A 17,069-nucleotide genomic window follows, 5' to 3' on the forward strand; every position below is an offset into this window, starting at 1 on the left:
CGTGCATCACTTTGGTGATAAGATTTATCTTATGACTGGAATGGTGAATGTGTCTGGATGGGGGTGCTTTTAGAAACTTCAAACATTTTTCTTTGAAAACAAAAATGTTACCTGGAAAGATGAGTTATGTTGATATGTGTTTGGTCTATGTTCTAACTGTATAATACCCACTAACATCCCAAACCATCCCAATGGTTCTGCTTTAATATGCGGATAACGTTCAAGATACCCCAACCCACCTTAATTGTAAAGCATGAAAGCTAAATGATCCAATTGCTCCACAGGACATCACTATTAGTAGTAAAATATATTTCTATATTTCTAATAAATTTTAATGTGAAAGAAAAGCTCTCTCAAACAATGGTACCTAGTAATAAAATGCGCTAATTCCGATGGAAGACTGTACATTTCGTTTCTGTCTCAGGATTTTGTTAAGCACTGAAGAGGAGTCAGACCTAAAGCCTGCTTGAGACTAATACCAAAAGGAAAAAATTTAAAAGTCTTTACCACATAGACCGAGCTACTAGTGAGTATTTTCTGGCTGTTTAAGTGCCTATGTAAACCATTCTGGTACTTACGGTCTTGATAAAGACTATTCAAACCCAGCTTCCAAATGGCAGAATGATTGAACTGCTTTCCGTTCAGGCTGTGACCATATACTGTGAAAGGACAGAGCAATGCAGTCGCATTACAGTTATTTACTATTTAAGATTTCATGGAATACTAACACACAAACAGATGCATTCAAGAGAACCATTTTGTTCAGCATGATGTCATTGATGACACACTGTCTCCCTTTTGGTAGAAATTCACTGAAATAGTTGTATTTAGTTTGTGTGTTGTTTTTTTTTTAATAGGCATTCTGCCTCACAGGCAAGTTACGTCCATCTATTTGTAACCTAGTATCAGAGACACCAGCAAACAGATTTTAATGAAATTTCATTATTTGGTAATTACATACACAAGCGTCTAAAATACTGCTTTTTAACTATGTCTGTGGAAAACAAAAAGAACACTGGCGTTAAAAAAAAAAATCCAAAACAAAAAGCAACCAAAAAAATATATATATCATTGGCATTGTCTGTGAACAACCAGTAGGAATACACCTTGCCTACTCCTCCCCCCCACAACTGTGCTTGCCCACTCACATATTCACAATTGAAAAGAACTAACAAACAAGAATGACCAGGGTCTGCTATCTTCTATGGCAGTCAGAAAGACCATTTTTTATGACATCACTAGCAAATAAAATGGCTCTGTTAGCTAAGTTGTATGTGAAAGTGCTTTATAAAAATCATGTTGGAAAAGATTAGTGTGCTTACTCAAGCTGCTATTCCATCCACCGCACACGATTAAAGTTCTGAGCTGACCACAGCTCTCCATTAAAAATACTAAAATGGAGTCAGCCAAGAACCCTGTGTGCTGGGGCGATATGAACAATTTTATCAATAAGCGTGTGCATTCTCAAATTGGTTACAGGTGCACTCAGACTGTTTTACTGATGTGATTAGTTAAACCTAAGTTTCTGCCAGAATTTGTTTTTAATGAAGTAGTGCATTTACTTCTGCTGCTCCCCTCATGAATACAAAATTGTTTTGCTGGATTGTTTTCATAAAACTAACGGTTTCAACATTTGAATGCATATATGCATCTATATTGGCACTTGCTTCCTGTGTGACTTTGACCAAGTCTTTTAGAAGTCAATTTTCAGAGGGCTAAATGGGAGCTGGAATTTGGCCCTTTTGAAATGTTACTAAAACTGAGTCCCTAAACCTAAGCCCCTAGGGTGGAGTTAGGGCAGGGGAAAAAAGTTAGATGCTTAGCATTGATTTTCAGCACAAGTCACCTAACTTAGGCCTGAATTTATCAAAATGCATTAAATATCGCATGCAATAGGAAAAGGGGTGTGTTTTATGGTAATAGGCAGTTTATCACAATTTGCGCTAATACCTATGCGAAGCGCTATCTTAACACAAATTGTGATAACTTTTTCTCACTTTGCAATAAGTGCTAGAATTGATGTATTTCCTACATACAACCACTGGGGGGGGGGGGGGGGTTTAAGCTGAGAGACAGAGACACACACTAGCCATAAGCGCCACCTCGCCACCATAAGCACCTCACTATCCGAGCTCCATCTAGCTCTAAACACCTCAAAAACAGAATTACTCGTCATCTCCAATCACCCTGAACGTGTCACCCTCCCCATGCGACAGAACCCCCCCCAAAATACTACCACTGCCCTCTCTCAGACCCAATTTGTAAGAGACCTGGGCGTCTTTATAGATCAGAACCTAAGTTTTAAACCCCACATCAAAGCTCTCCTAAAAGGGGGTTTCTATAAACTTAACATCCTAAAAAAACTTAAACCCCTCCTCCACACCCATGATTTCCGCACAGTCGTTCAGACCACCATGCTCACGAAACTAGACTATTGTAACTCCCTGTTACTAGGACTCCCTGCCTCCACCATCAAACCCCTTCAGATTCTACAAAATTCCATGGCTAGAATCATAACCGGTACACGTAAAAGGGACCACATCACCCCCATACTAAAGGACCTTCATTGGTTGCCCATCTCCTTCCGCTCACAATACAAAACCCTCACCATCCTTCACAACTCCCTACATAAACACAATCACACCTGGCTCGATGAAATGCCTCATTACCGCTCCTCCGATCGCCCCACAAGAACTACCCATACAGGCACCCTCCACACCCCATCCCTCAAAACAGCTCATTCAGCTCACACCAGAGGGAGAGCCTTCTCAGTCGCTGGCCCTACCCTCTGGAACTCCCTCCCCACCCCCCTACGCCAAGAGACATCCTTTCACAACTTCAAGAAAGGAGTCAAGACATGGCTTTTCCGACAGGCCTACCCTGACGCAAACCATGATGCAAACCAAACGTAATTTCTCCCCCTAGCTCCCCCCTGCCCCCCCCTTTCAGTTTCCGCTCGGCCCGGCCACCTCTCACCCTCCTCCCGCCTGTCTTATCCCTTTCTCCTCCCTGCCCCCTGTCACCCTTTCGTTTCCGCGTCACCCGGCCGCCACCCTTCCCTTATTTCCCCCCCCTCCACCCCCCCTTTTTTTACACCCTCTGAAGTAACTATTTCCCAGTTTTACCGCCTTCCCCAACTTTCGATGTCTCCGTAATTCTACGTAGTTAAATGACACCTATACAGTTCTCCTGTACATAGTCTCACCCTATTCTTTTTGTATTCTCCCCTTACCTCCTTCTAACTATGCTTTCCCCTTCCCCTCCTACCCCTTGCCCACCCTCCCCCTCCCCTCCCCCCCTCAATTCGGCTCCCATGGCTTCATTTTTTTTTTTCTGTACTGTTTTATTTGTTCACTTTGTTATAATGTTTTATTGTTTTATTGTTATATTATACTATATTGTTATATTGTTTCATTGTATCTCCCTCCTGAGTTCTTTGTAAACCGGCATGATGTGCTTCACGAATGTCGGTAAATAAAAGTTAATAAATAAATAAAATAAATAAATAAATAATGCCCTTACACTAGATAGGTATTTATATCTCTATGGGAGGCCCATAGAGTCCATTGATGGACTCTGGTCCATCAAGCTAGGTTGAGAGAACACTGCACAAATCTCATCTTTGGGTGAGTTTCCTCACTTCGAAGGTCATCAAATCTTCACAAGAGAGCCCTGTTCTGTTCGTACGTCTCACTCTGAAAGTCAAAGTGGCCCCTAACCCCTACACTAATACCTAAACTTCACCTCGAGTTACTAGGTGGGCCTCCCATAGAGATATAAATACCTATCTAGGATGAGGGCATTATGGCTAGTCTCTCTCTCTTCCCCCCCCCCCCCCCCCCAGGGCTCAGCTGGCTCTCCAGGAGCTTAGGCTTTAAGCAAATAAAAAAGGTATAGTTAGGCTTCACAAAACTTTGAGTCCAGCCCACTTGGCCAAAATTCCCACCGCAATATCCTCCCCTTTTTCTCATTTGTATCGCACCAAACATTATGGTGCTTTCGCATGCATTAATGGTGTTTTCACATGCGTTAAGGCATTTTTTGCATGCGAAAACACCATATATCACTTTGATAAATGACCCTCTTAAAGAGTCAAAATTAGGCAAATGAATATAGCAGGCTTAAGCTTTAGGTACATTTTCGGCTGACAATTTAAAGGTGAATTTTCAAAAAATATTTACATGCATAAAAATAAGCATATTCGTGTGTAAAGTAGCCTCTACACATGTATTCCATATGTTATAACAGTTGCAAATAAGCACTTACTTTCACTTTTGCATGCACATTGGGTAAAAAAGGGCGCTCTAGGGATGTTTCGGACAGGGTCAGCATTTATATGCATACATTTGAGAGCTCGCATATTTTTCACCTGCTAATTATTTGGCAGAAGTGATATTAAATGTTTATTGTACAGTACTGAGTGGGAGGTCTGGGTGAACTGGGGGGAGTTCAGGCTCAAGAACCACAAAGGTATTGATGATCTGGAGGAGGGCTAGGCAAACTGGTGGTTAACTGGTTCATTTCCTTGATGTGTGTGCTTGTTTTCAACTTGGCCACTTTACACAAGTCCTAGTTTATTTTCACAAGTATATTTTTAAAATAGAAAAAGTATGCACATTCAATGCATTGATATACATGGTTTCAACGCACTGTATACATGTTTTGCATATTTTTATTAGAGATGTGCATTAGTTTTAAACAAATTAGACAATTTCAACAAAAATGTCTAATTAGTCACGGTGCGGGAGTGCCCAAAAATTAAAAAGGTTTCTGAAATTTTGGAAAAATTCATATTTTGTGATAGTGCGCACTAACAGGAGTATATAGCAATTGTAAGATGCAATTTCCACTAGGGAAATGGACAAAAGGCACCACAGTGGAGTGTAAATGGGAAGCATAATTAAGTGAAGCACATGGATATTAAGCATATAGAAACATAGAAATGATGGCAGAAAAAGACCAATCAGCCCATCTAGTCTGCCCAACAAGCTCCCACACTTATTTACCCATACTTATCTGTTTCACTGACCACCAAGTTCAGGGCTCTTGTTGGTAACTGTTTGATTCAAATTTTCTGCCACCCCCTGCCATTGATGCTGAGAGTAATGTTGGAGATGCATCAAAGGTGAGTATAAGGCTTAATGGTTACGGGTAGTAACCGCCACATCAAGTAAGTTACCCCAATGCTTGTTTACCCAGACTGCACAGATACATGCCTTGTTGGATGTTGTCTGAATGTAAATCCTTTTTTCCACATTTCTCCCTGCCATTGAAGCAGAGAGCAACACTGTATATGCATTCAAAGTGAAGTATCAGGCTTAATTGGTTTAGGGTAGTAACCGCCGCAATAAGCAAGCTAACCCCACGCTTATTTGTTCACCCAGACTGTGTAATTCAGTCCTTGTTGGTTGAATGCAAATCCTCTTTTCCACATTTCCCCTTGCCGTTGAAGCAGAGAAAAATGTTGGAGTTCCATTAAATGTGTGAAGGCTTTTTGAGTAAGGGTAGTAATTACCAGATAGTAGCCTCCATTCCAGTAAGCCACCCCCATGGATCCACAGTGTTTATCCCATGCCCCTTTGAAATCCTTCACAGTTTTAGTCTTCACCACTTTCTCCGGAAGGGCATTCCAGGCATATGATAACTAAGACAGATATTCAAAATAAGCCATGCTCCTAAACTTAGGCCCCTATTTTCAGCTGAACTTAAGAACCAAGGAAGATAACTTTCAAACTAAGCGTAGCACAATATACACACATATATGGCAATGTGTAGTTTACCATAATATTTTATAACCTGCATGTATCACAAAATGCAGGATAAAAGTTAGATATGTTTCAGGTTTTTTTTTTTTGTTTGGGTCCCCCACGGGTAATTTCGTTTTTTCCACGGTTCGGAAGAAAGAAGAGACATTATTTACATTCTACTTTTAAAGTGCATTTCTTACACTATGACATTCCCATATCCTTTGTAACAAGTGGGGACCAACCACACTAATGCATGGATTTGGAATGCTTTTCAGCTTTAACCCCCTTCAAAATGATCTTATCCTTATTAGTTCAAAAAATTAACAGACTAGATCCCAGGACCACCAATTACAGCCAGATTGGTCCACCAGCAGGTAAGCTGTCATGCCTCCAGCAATAACTGAGGCAGCTGAGACCAACCTGGGAACCCTCCCTGCCTCCTTCCCCAACATGAGCTCAACATAAACATAACATAATAAACTATAGAACTGTGGAATGGGTGTAAAAGGCCACAACCGTTTATTAGATGCCCTAGCAATGAGATCTAATCAGGTGCCGTGTCCAGCTAGCCCGTCTATGTCCCTGCAAGTTAAGAGCCCACTACTATATGTCTTCACTTCTGCCCTAGCAGATCTCTACCAGGGCTCGCATCCCCACGAGCCTTACTGAAGTCAATATCCAGGAAAGGTCCTTCATAAGCCACCATTCAGCAAACCTACTGGGACCTTCCCACTGTTCGTTGATTTGTGGACCGTGGCCCAAGCCACTATTCGGTAGGCATCCTCCCTGCTACCTGTCTCCATCTAGAATTCTGGACTCACCCACCCCTGGAACATTTTGCCCGATGCAGGTCCCATTATCGGATAATTACCTCAGGTGAAAATCTCCCCAAAACGGCTTATGGCTTTTCCAATTATAGAACTTCCTTCCATAATGCTTATAAGAACAGGTCATTATCTAGGTTAGACAAATTAAAACCATCCTTATGGCATAGGCCTTTGCATTGGCAATGTGATGACCCCCTTTTCTGCACAATGCCTTAGCAATTTATCTATTGAGTTTCCTCTAGTAGCGACCCCACCAACCGGTTCCAGCCATCCGATAACAGTGAATAATCTCCAACCAGCATATACATGTGCCAGTCCAACTGTTGGTAAAACAACCAAGATCATCCCTGTTATTCAACAAGGCCTGCCCAGCCCTTTTTCCAAGATTATTACCTCCCAGATGACCAATCAGGTCTGGTGGTGAGCTTTTCAGTTAGAGACCATAGCAAAGGCAATAATTGATTCCCCTGCATGCCCCCTCGCCCAATCCAGCTCACCATCCATCCTTTTTTGGATAGTCCCAGGTTAGGACCAAATTTCTACTGTTTGGCTCTCCTCTCTGCTTGAGTGTCCCATTATTGATATAGAATGCTGAAACCGGGTAATCGCTAGGAGGGAGGAGATCTGTGCTTGCCTTTCACCCTTCCTCTATGCCCTTTGTGTGTGTATTCGCTCATATCAACTGACTCACCAGATGTCCCCCTAGCTGCTAAAGCATGTGCCGAGTTCCCAGTTGCTGACTGTCCTCCATGTCCACTGGAAAAGAAAGGTGGAAAGGGTATTGTCCCTCCTGCTGCAGCTGCGCCAAATTCAAAAAGGTACTGGCCAGCCTGCCACTATACAATGCCCCATAGGCCTGCATGTTTGTCCTTTAAAAAAAAAAAAAAAAAAGATCTACTCAAGAGTAAGGGATTAGGTTGAGGGATCCTGGAAGACCTCAGTGAGGTGTTGGGGTAGGGAAGGGGAACACTTGCTGGTTCCAACCTCGTTGGGGGACTGAGATGCATGACATGGGGAGAGGGCAATTTTAGAAGGCTTCAGAGGTGGGAAAGGGGTCAGGATGGGTGAATCATAATATAGGGGGTGGCAGGTTTTGGTATTGAGTTTTGGAGTTAGGGGTTTCACTTCCAGTCTGGGGCGACAGGGCTCTTTTGCAAGGGATCTACCTGCCTAAACTAAGGAATTACACAAGTAGATCCGCTGAACCTGCATATAGGGAGATTTCCAGTCACCAACTATGCAGGTATTCTGCGATTAAAAATTCACATTAGGCTATGCGAGTAAAAGTAGATGCTACTTTTACTCATCCATGCAATCTTTGAAAATTGCCCTTTAACTGCCTCTCTCTCTCTCTCTCACAGAGGATGAAATACCAAAGACAGAGATAAATAAGATATAAGCATCAGTATGTTAAAAAAATCTTTAATAGTTTATTCTGTTTATTTTAAAAAACACTGTTACTGATAAGAAGATATAAACAGTCTGGTTGCCCACACATTTATGCCACTGTTGCATAACCCCATAATAGAAAACAAAGAGGAAAAATACATGTATCTGATCAAGTCTCTAAACCCTTACAACAAGGAACTTCTCAATTAGTTTTCAGCATTATCAGAAATAAATTATCTTTAAAAGGGTTAAGGAGGACAATAGATCGGTATTTCAGCATTTTATGAAACTTTAAACATGATTACATTTCTACCACATCACAGGTTGGTACGGCCACTCTAAATTTATAGGACAAGACTAAAATAAAAATACAAGCATGTCTTGCTCCAGTCCAAGGAGATCATGGTGCATCAGTTGTCACTGCAGTAAGAGAGATTAACCTTGTTGAAGAATCAGAGGCTGTTAAAGCAATCCACTGCGTTTTCTGTAAAACTTCAGATGAAAGGCATTGGTTTTTTTTAATTTGCTAAAAGTAATTACATTCTCCTTCCACTTGTATAGCCTTTGATACCACAGCTTGCTTAATGGGTGTTGCCCTCCTCTTCTTGTTTCATTCTCTTGGCAAGATGCTCTCTTACAGCTGTCAGGGGATTAGCTTTGTAGGAAGGGTTTGAAATGACCTCATGAAAATGGGTCACCTCCTTTTCTCTGCAAGAAAAAGCCCAACAAAAAATAAATACAATATAAGGATGTTAGAAGACAGAGAAGGACATTATAAATTACTTATGAAGATGTCAAGAGAGGGCAATCTCAGGACGAGCTTGTAAGACCAATAAGCAAGAGAGGCCAGGTGACATTATGAAACACAGGAATGCAAATAAATGGCGACAGAATGAAACAAGTATGTTAGAAAGACCAGCAAAGGACTACAAAATGCTTACAAGCAAGGAGGAAAAAGAGGGAAGCAAGAAAGCACTTGCAAATGAGCAAGGGAGAAAGGGACAGCATTATAACACATACAAGCATGAAAAAAAGGCTGCATCATAAAGCATTTATAAATGAGAGCCAAGGGAAGTGATAGCAAGCATCTAAGAGCAAGGAGACATAAGGGTAGCATTATAAAGTGCTTATAAGCAAGCAGGAGAGAAAACAGACATATTTCAAAGTTTTCACAAGCAAGCAAGATAACAGAACCCCGCATTATGGAGTCCCTCTGAATGAGCAGGACAGAAAAGCTCTACGGCTATGACTTAGCCATCTGACACTAATCTGATACCTGTATGCAAACATGTAACACCATCAAGCATAAAAACAAGCAGCTGGGTGCAGTGCACCAATATCCTCAACTTTTAATAGAGGCTGCAGAAAAGATTCTTTTACACGAAACACAAGGGAAAAAAGTAATAGTAGTTACTGGATGCTCACATTTCGGGCTTCTTGACTGGATAATTTTTTCTTCATATATTTATTCTATTTTATTTATTTTGCATTTTTTATATTCCACAGCCTCCAAAAACGTGTTCAGATTGGACTCACAATCATAAGGTCTATGGTATGAGAAATATTTGGAAGCCACATATTTAGTTGGTCAGTCAGAATGACTTGAATTCAATATGTTCTGGAAGGCATAATGCACTTTAGTACTGTGTGCCAACCCAATATTTGGGTTAGCAGGCTTCAAGGTAAATCAGGTTACCACAGGTTAGACTATCACAAGGCTTTGAGAGGAGTCTTGATTTTTATCTTTATGCTTCTTCAGTCATGATAAAAGCAAGTTCTCAGCTTGCTGGCATTTGTAATGATACACAAAAAAATAAATAAAAAGTGCAGCAAAAAACAAGGGACCCAACAGTATAATCAAAACAAACAAGGAGGGAACCCACAATAAGCTGATGTTGCCCTGCAAAGTGGTATCAATCATTTGTAATACTACACCATTAGCAACATGGTAACTTAGCAGTCAATTTTCAAAGGGCTGGTGAATGGATAAGATAACTGGCTAAATCTCAACCAAACACAACTAGCTAAGTTTTCAACTGAAAATTCATCTAAATCTAGCTGGTTAAAAATGTGACTGGTTATATTTAGGGCTGCCATTTGTACAGCTAGGATTGCTTACCTACACTTTAATGATTAGTACTGAAAATTTGCACTAACCAGCTGAGTTATAAGCCTGCCCTGGGAATGTCCCTGGAGCTGCCCCTTTTCTAACCAGCAAATTTTATTGCCTTGTGAACTTAGGCTGTTAAATTTAGCAAGAATTGGGGGGGGGTTATCTATTTAAAAGCAGACAATTAGCTGGTTTAGTCCTAATGTTAGCCAGTTCAGCCTTCTGAAACTCCATCCCATAGTAACAGTAAAAAAAAAAAAAAAAAAATCAACTGGCCTTTTCAGTTTTCTCAGCTAATTCCTGTTCATACTGCTAGGATATATCCCAGTTGTCTGTGATCACTTGTAAGATCTCTCTCCTTATCCAGATATTCACCTTTCTCAGGTGTATGTGACTATTATGGGCAGATTAGCTTACAAGGATCCCCTATTTAATTCACCACCAGCCCCTCCCCATGTTTATCCAGAAAGCTTTGAATCTAAATAGCTACCAATACTAGCATGGCCATTTCATCCAGCCTCCTAGATCACCTGCACAGCCTGCTGGCCCAGCTAAGTGACTGCCAGTGATTTCAATAAGAAATTTAGATCACTTTTTTTTTTTTTATTGGCAGCTAAAGCTACGTTACATTCAGGTACTCTAGGTATTTTCCTATCCTCAGAGGGCTTACAACCTAATAATGCACCTGAGGCAATGCTAGGGAAGTGACTTGCCCAAGGTCACAAGGATCGTTACCTGGCTTTCAACTCTGGCTTCCCTGGTTCTCAGCCCACTGCTGAATAGTTATTGCTGTACATGCAGCCTGCCAGAAAGACTCAATTGCTAGTTAATTTGATCACAGCAGCCTGCTAAATAGACTCCACTGCGTGGTTGCCTGTGTTTCCACTAGGACATCAAATGTTTTGTATTACCCATTTTGCCATTCATTCTGGCAACCCCAAATCTAGTTGTTTTATCATTGAGTAGAGCATGTTAAACACTTAAATATGTGCTGTAAGGCCGTACATCTGCTATCACTTCACATCTTGCAACTAAGGATCCTCTGTGTTTATACCATGCCCTCTTAAAATCAGTTTGTGTTTTAGCCTCCAACCATCTGCTCCAGGGCGTTGCATACACCCACCTCTTCTATGAAAAAATGTTTCCTGATGTTGCTCTTGAGACTCTCCTTTCAGAGCCTTTTAGCATGGCCCCATTATGCCACAAAGCCATAAAAAAAAAAAAAAAAAAAAATAGCTGCATGTATGAATTATGGTTGTCTTATTTGTAAAGACAGATTTAGTGCCTAACCAATCAGGCACAGTTACATTAATGAGCACAGTCAGGTGGTCCTCAATTAATCCAGGGCACAGATCCTAAAAAAAGTTTAGAACAAAAATTTAAAAAGCTTGTTTATAATTATTTAAAATACGAGGAGCTCAGTACCAAAAGGAGCAGAGAAAATATGGCACTAACTGTATCCACTTCATAAGTGAATGCTCTGGCAGTCCTGCTGACATCAGGACCACATAAGCGTTTCCAAATATTAAAAAGAATATTAGCTTTGAACAAGTTAGCCAGGCTTTGGAGGTACAAATGCTGGCAGCAAAAATCTTCACCAGGAAACCAATGAATAATCTAGGTTTTGATGAAAAAACAAGTCTTCCTCTATTTTCACTTACTTAAATTTCTACAATTTTTTACTGTGGCAGTTCGTGTAGGATCTTTACCTAGCTCATGTATTCTGTGAGCATCCTGCCTCTCTTCATTTTGGAATTAATCATCTTAAAGTTATTCCTATATTTGCTCTACTGCTATTTATCTTTATAGAGCTTCTGGACATGTTCAGCGCTGTATATTGGTGATAAGTATTCAGGTACAATAAGTCATTGCTCCAAAGAGCTCACAATCTAAGTAGTATCTGAGGTAATGTAAATAAAGTGACTTGCCCAAAGTCAAAAGGACTGGGAATGTCTGGTTAGAGCAGCAGGCTACGAACCACAGAAACCAGGGTTCAAATCCCACTGCTGCTCCTTATAGCCTTGGGCAAGTCACTTTACCTTGTTATCTTGGGTACAAACGTAAAGCTTTAAGTACCAAGCATTTTTCCCCATAGGCACAAAGTGGGAGAAAACCTTTAGTAAATACCTCCCCAAACTTGTCCTGGGGACCCCACAGCCAGTTGGGTTTTTGGAATATCCCTGTAACCCCATGTTTGGGAGCGAGCTATGCTCTAGTGGGGCCATAAAAGATTGCAAGTCTCTTCAAGGCTGGTACCTCAGGCTAGCTATTGCACGGTCTCCATTCTGAATTCTTTTTTCTATGGAGGGAAGGAGTCTCTTACAGGGCCCGGAGTGCTAAGGGTGGCTCAGATACACATCTCTCTCATTGCCCCTGAGAAGTGGTGTCTCCGATACATGATTGCGTGTGCAGTTTAAGCCCAAAAAAAAAAAAACACGCAGGAGGCATGGAGTTATGCCCAAAAATAATCTTTACTGATGGGTAAATCAATTTGTAAAATGGCAGCAACAAAATCCTCTGCACCACAATGTCTTTTCTTACAGTCTCTCCCCTCTACCTGGGCATGAATCTCTGGAACCAGGGCCAGGGAAACTTCCACCCTCCACACTTTAGCTAAGTGAAGTTCCCAGGTGGGCAGGGTATCCTTAAAGCTGGGCAGAAACACCTTCCAAACTGGTAAAAATAGTAAATATAGTCTTTCGTAGAAAGTCTCAAATCCTCTCCCCCCCTCCCCCAGGGGGTGAAGACTCTGGATGGGTGTCCTCAGTGATCTTTGGTCTCTCTCATGTCCCTAAATTCATCAAAATGTGTTACTAATGCATTGATAATGCCCACGATAAGGAAAGGGGCATGTTTATGGACATTTTTGGGCTACTGCATGAAGCGGTAACGTACTGCTTCGCATCAGTATTATCACACATTGTGATGAGAGAGAGTGAGAGATTGACTATCTACAAGGCCCTCATAATAGGGAAGTATTTATCTCTCTATAGGAGGGCCACCTAGTAGGTCGAGGTGAGGTGTTGGTGTTAGGAGTTAGCAGTCTGCTAGGGAGTTAGCAATCTGTTGTTATTTAGGAGAGTTGTGGGTGGATCTTTGGACCAATGGCAGATGACCACGCCCCCGGGTGGGGGGGGGGGGGGAGATCCCGAGAGGGACCACAGATCAAGCTCAGAGTATGGAGACAGACACACACTAGTTCTTTTATTAGACAGTATACTGAACCACCAGAGGTGGCAGTAGTGAACTGGAATGCCCGGCTGGGCTGTAGTCCCTCAGATACTGGAACAGCGATCCCTGGAGGCTGAGCTGTAGAGAAAATGAAATATAGTGAGTAGGCAGGGTATGCAGAGTTCATGTACCGAACCTGATGGTAACACTCACACAATGTCTCATGGAAGCCCAGGAGCTGGAATGTATAGGCCCTAGAGGAGCGAGTACCTGGTTCCAGGGAAAGCTCTGAGAGCGATGGTAACTCACTGATGTAGTTGGCAGTGATGACTTCCAGGCAGAAGAGAAAACGGAACAAGTCTGGGGAAAAAGGGCCCTCGAGGAGCGAGTACCGGTTCCAGACTGTCACCTGAAAAACAAAGGAGAGAGCGAGGCCCCCAAGGAGCGGGTACCCCTGGTAAGTCCGAGGAGGCAGAGTAGCTTAGGTAGAGTAACCCTTGCTAACTCAATCTGTTAGCAAAATTTTAAGACCTTATATATCCGTCGCGGGTGACGTCATCTCAGGGGGATGCCCCTGAGGTTTGCGCCATCGCCGGTACTTCAGTTGGGGCCACGCCATGCGCGCGCCCCTAGGCCTCCAGGAAACATGGCGGGTAGCAGCATCTAGCCGGTCCGGGAACGCCGGAGGACTTCGGCAGAAGGACACCGCAGCAACCAATCTTCCCGCGGGCGAAGAGGGAGTCGCCAAAGAGGTAAGGAGGGCGGAGAGAGGGCGTCGGGAACCGGACACAACAGTATTCCCCTTCAAAGGGCGATTTCCTCTTCGGGTACCAGGCTTAGGTTTTGAATGATGCGCGAGGTGAAACTGACGAAGCATCTTTGTCCAGGATATTGGTCTGAGGCTCCCAATCTTGCTGCGGGCAAAGAGGGAGTCGCCAAAGAGGTAAGGAGGGCGGAGAAAGGGCGTCAGGAACCGGACACAACAGTTGGTGGTGGTTTAGGGGTCAGTTTTGCATGTAGAGTGAGACGTGCGACCCGCACAGTACACCTCAGTGAAGATTTGATGTCATTTGGAGTGAGGAAAGTCTCAAAAAGATGAAATTTTGTACTATGTTATCTCACCCTAGTTTGATAGTACCCTGACTTTTTTTTTTTTTTTTAACTAAACTTTTTCAACATATATAATACATTCAAACCAGACATACATCAAATATATAGCATAAAAAGAAAGAGCAGAGGTGTACCGTAGGGGGTCGCACATCTCACTCTACTTGCAAAACTGGCCCCTAAACCAACACCGTGTGCATTAACACAATAATGCATCTTGATGAATGATGGGGATGGTTAGGTGATCATCTTGTTTTTTCTTGTTTCTCTTTTCTGGATCCCAGATGAGAGGGATTCTCTTGAAGACAGGCAGCTTGCCCTGCTCCAATGCAAGAAGGAAGGGGCAGCCAAAAACTCTTCCTTCTGGATCTCAAAACTGAACCCCTTTTCCCTTTAAAGGAATGTAACACTGCAGTTCCTCCTTGCAATGGGTCATCAACTCCTTCCTTGTTGAGAATATGGCAGGGCAAGTCTTCCCTAATCTGAGCAGCCCCAGACAGGGCTCCCTGGGCCCAGGTGGTACCCAGGGTCTCACAAGGCTCCTATCAAGGAAAATTGTCAAAACCTGGAAAAAATCAACCCAGAGGGAAATCCCAACTAGCCAGTGAGGGGACTGGAAGGAATACCCATCTGACACTGATCAAGATCCCCTGGCAGGATGTGCCTGACTTTTTTTTTTTTTTTTAACTATTTAAACTTTTTCAGCATACATAATACATTCAATTCAGACATATATCAAATATATAGCATAAAAAGAAATAGAGCAGAGCCAGTAGGCACAACAGAAAAAAAAAAAAAGGGAAAAAACCATCGTCAACATAAATCACACATAAGCCAATCCAAATTTCAGGGTACAGCAGGTAAACGATACCCATAATGCGAATGATACAGGCCCCAAACTTCTTCACATTTATAAAATTCCCCCTTTAAGTCAAAGTCAAGCCAAAATAAAAATTAAATTCAACCATATCTCAACACCAGTGCTCCCCTGAAAGCGAGGAAACTAAAAAAAAGGGACAATGTTACAGCAAGAAAACAAGTCAAAAGGGTTTGCACAGACTTTATGGAGAAGACCTTTTGTGTACTTCCTCGCAAGCAGCTGAAGATTCATAAATCACCACAGTTTCAAAAATAATTTAAGGCCAAATCGAAGGTCAGCCATATTATTTGTGTGACAAGTCCAGGTATCCATCATCCACCTCCACAAGGTGCCCCAAAACTCACACACAGAAGGAACTGCAGTGCACCGTAAAAAAAAAAAAAAAAAAAGGAAAAATTAAAGCAAGGTTATAGAAAAGAATCAGTCATCTGGAGCAGGAAGTATCATGGTCCAGTACAATCCTCTGAAAACCTTCCAAATCACACGCTTGGCAAAGCGTCAGCCATGCTTCACTCCCATCATTACAACTCAAATCAAGGTACAACAGAAGATATAAGGCCTCACTAGGTTTCTGCCATGTTCACACAGCTATTTTTCGGCCTCCTTGAGAGCCAAATGTAGTTGGCATACCGTCAAAGATTCGCAGTCACGCTGGGTAAAGCACTGCATAACCATACATGGGAACTCTCCAGATTTGACCCGGAGACTCCGGAATTCTAATGGAACTGCTGGGTCTCTGGGCCAACAACTAATCTGGGTGTTCTGCTACTTCGCTAGTGAAGCAGCCTATTTGAACCAAAGGCTCCAGTGCAGGGTGCCTGTGGCGCCCTGCTCTGGCCAAAAAAAGACAAATCCACCCCCGCGCTGTCCACATCCCGTGGAGGGAGTTGCTGGGAAAGAGGAAAGCAAGAGAACAAGCCTTGGTGTCAACAAATGGCCTAAATCAACAGAGGCAAGCAGCACACAAATGCACCCCACCCAAATGCAGGGGAGCCGGAAGAGAACAAAGGTGTCTGATTGGCCTACACTGGCCAATTGCCTCCTTCCTTTTCCCTGCCCAGTGACCAGAGGCCTCCTTTCTTCTTCCTGAGCCTGCTGACCAATGCTGGCAGGCAGGCAGGGAGGAGGCCTATGATTGGCCTGTGGGAATAGGAAGAAAGGATGAGGCCAATAGCAGAAGCAGCAGTAGAAGAAGCTGCTGCTATTTGCAGGAAGGAGGGGTCTTCCTATCAACCCCAGGAGAAGGTTGCCACTACTGGTGAGTTTGGGTGGGGAGAGGTAGTCAGTGAGAGGGGTATTTGTGCATGTGTTTGAATATATATCTATATCTATCTTCATGTATATAAATGTGAGGGGATACGTGTGTGTGTGCATATGTGAATGGGTGTGTGCATGGGGAGGGAGTATACCAAGGGGAGGGGAAAGAACATATCTGTGAGTGTGTTTGTGTTAGAGGAAGGGTGAGTGGGTGTGTGTGTGTGTGTGGAAGAGGGAGAGAAGTGAGTGAGCGAGCATGTGTGTGAGAGGGGTGTGTATGTGGGAAAATGAGTGCAGCTGTGAGCATGTGAGAATGTGTCAGAGAATGAGAATATATATATATATACACACACACTCTAACACTCATATATTCACGATCACTTTTCCACACATACATTCTAACTTGCTATCATTCCTCATTCATATATATATATATATATATATTTATATATATATATATATATATATATATATATATATATATATATATTTATTTATTTATTTATTTATAAAGAGAGAGAGAGAAAGTTTGTGCACATCCGATCCCTTGCCCCTGTCCTCCCCCCCGCATTCTCGGTAAT

General features: G+C 42.4%; 1 protein-coding gene across 3 annotated transcripts in view; it reads right to left on the minus strand.

The window, feature by feature from the left end:
* Positions 1 to 7,980: 7,980 nt before the first annotated feature.
* FAM207A (family with sequence similarity 207 member A) overlaps positions 7,981 to 17,069 on the minus strand; it is a 325,370-nt gene continuing 316,281 nt past the window's right edge. For all 3 annotated transcript variants that reach the window (XM_029606166.1, XM_029606162.1, XM_029606161.1), the window contains one exon: positions 7,981 to 8,671. In XM_029606166.1, coding sequence (XP_029462026.1) covers positions 8,545 to 8,671 — 127 coding nt within the window. In that variant the 3' untranslated portion in view covers positions 7,981 to 8,544. The remainder of the gene's footprint in view (positions 8,672 to 17,069) is intronic.

This window comes from Rhinatrema bivittatum, chromosome 6 (genome assembly GCF_901001135.1).
Source record: "Rhinatrema bivittatum chromosome 6, aRhiBiv1.1, whole genome shotgun sequence".
NCBI classification, from domain to species: Eukaryota; Metazoa; Chordata; class Amphibia; order Gymnophiona; family Rhinatrematidae; genus Rhinatrema; species Rhinatrema bivittatum.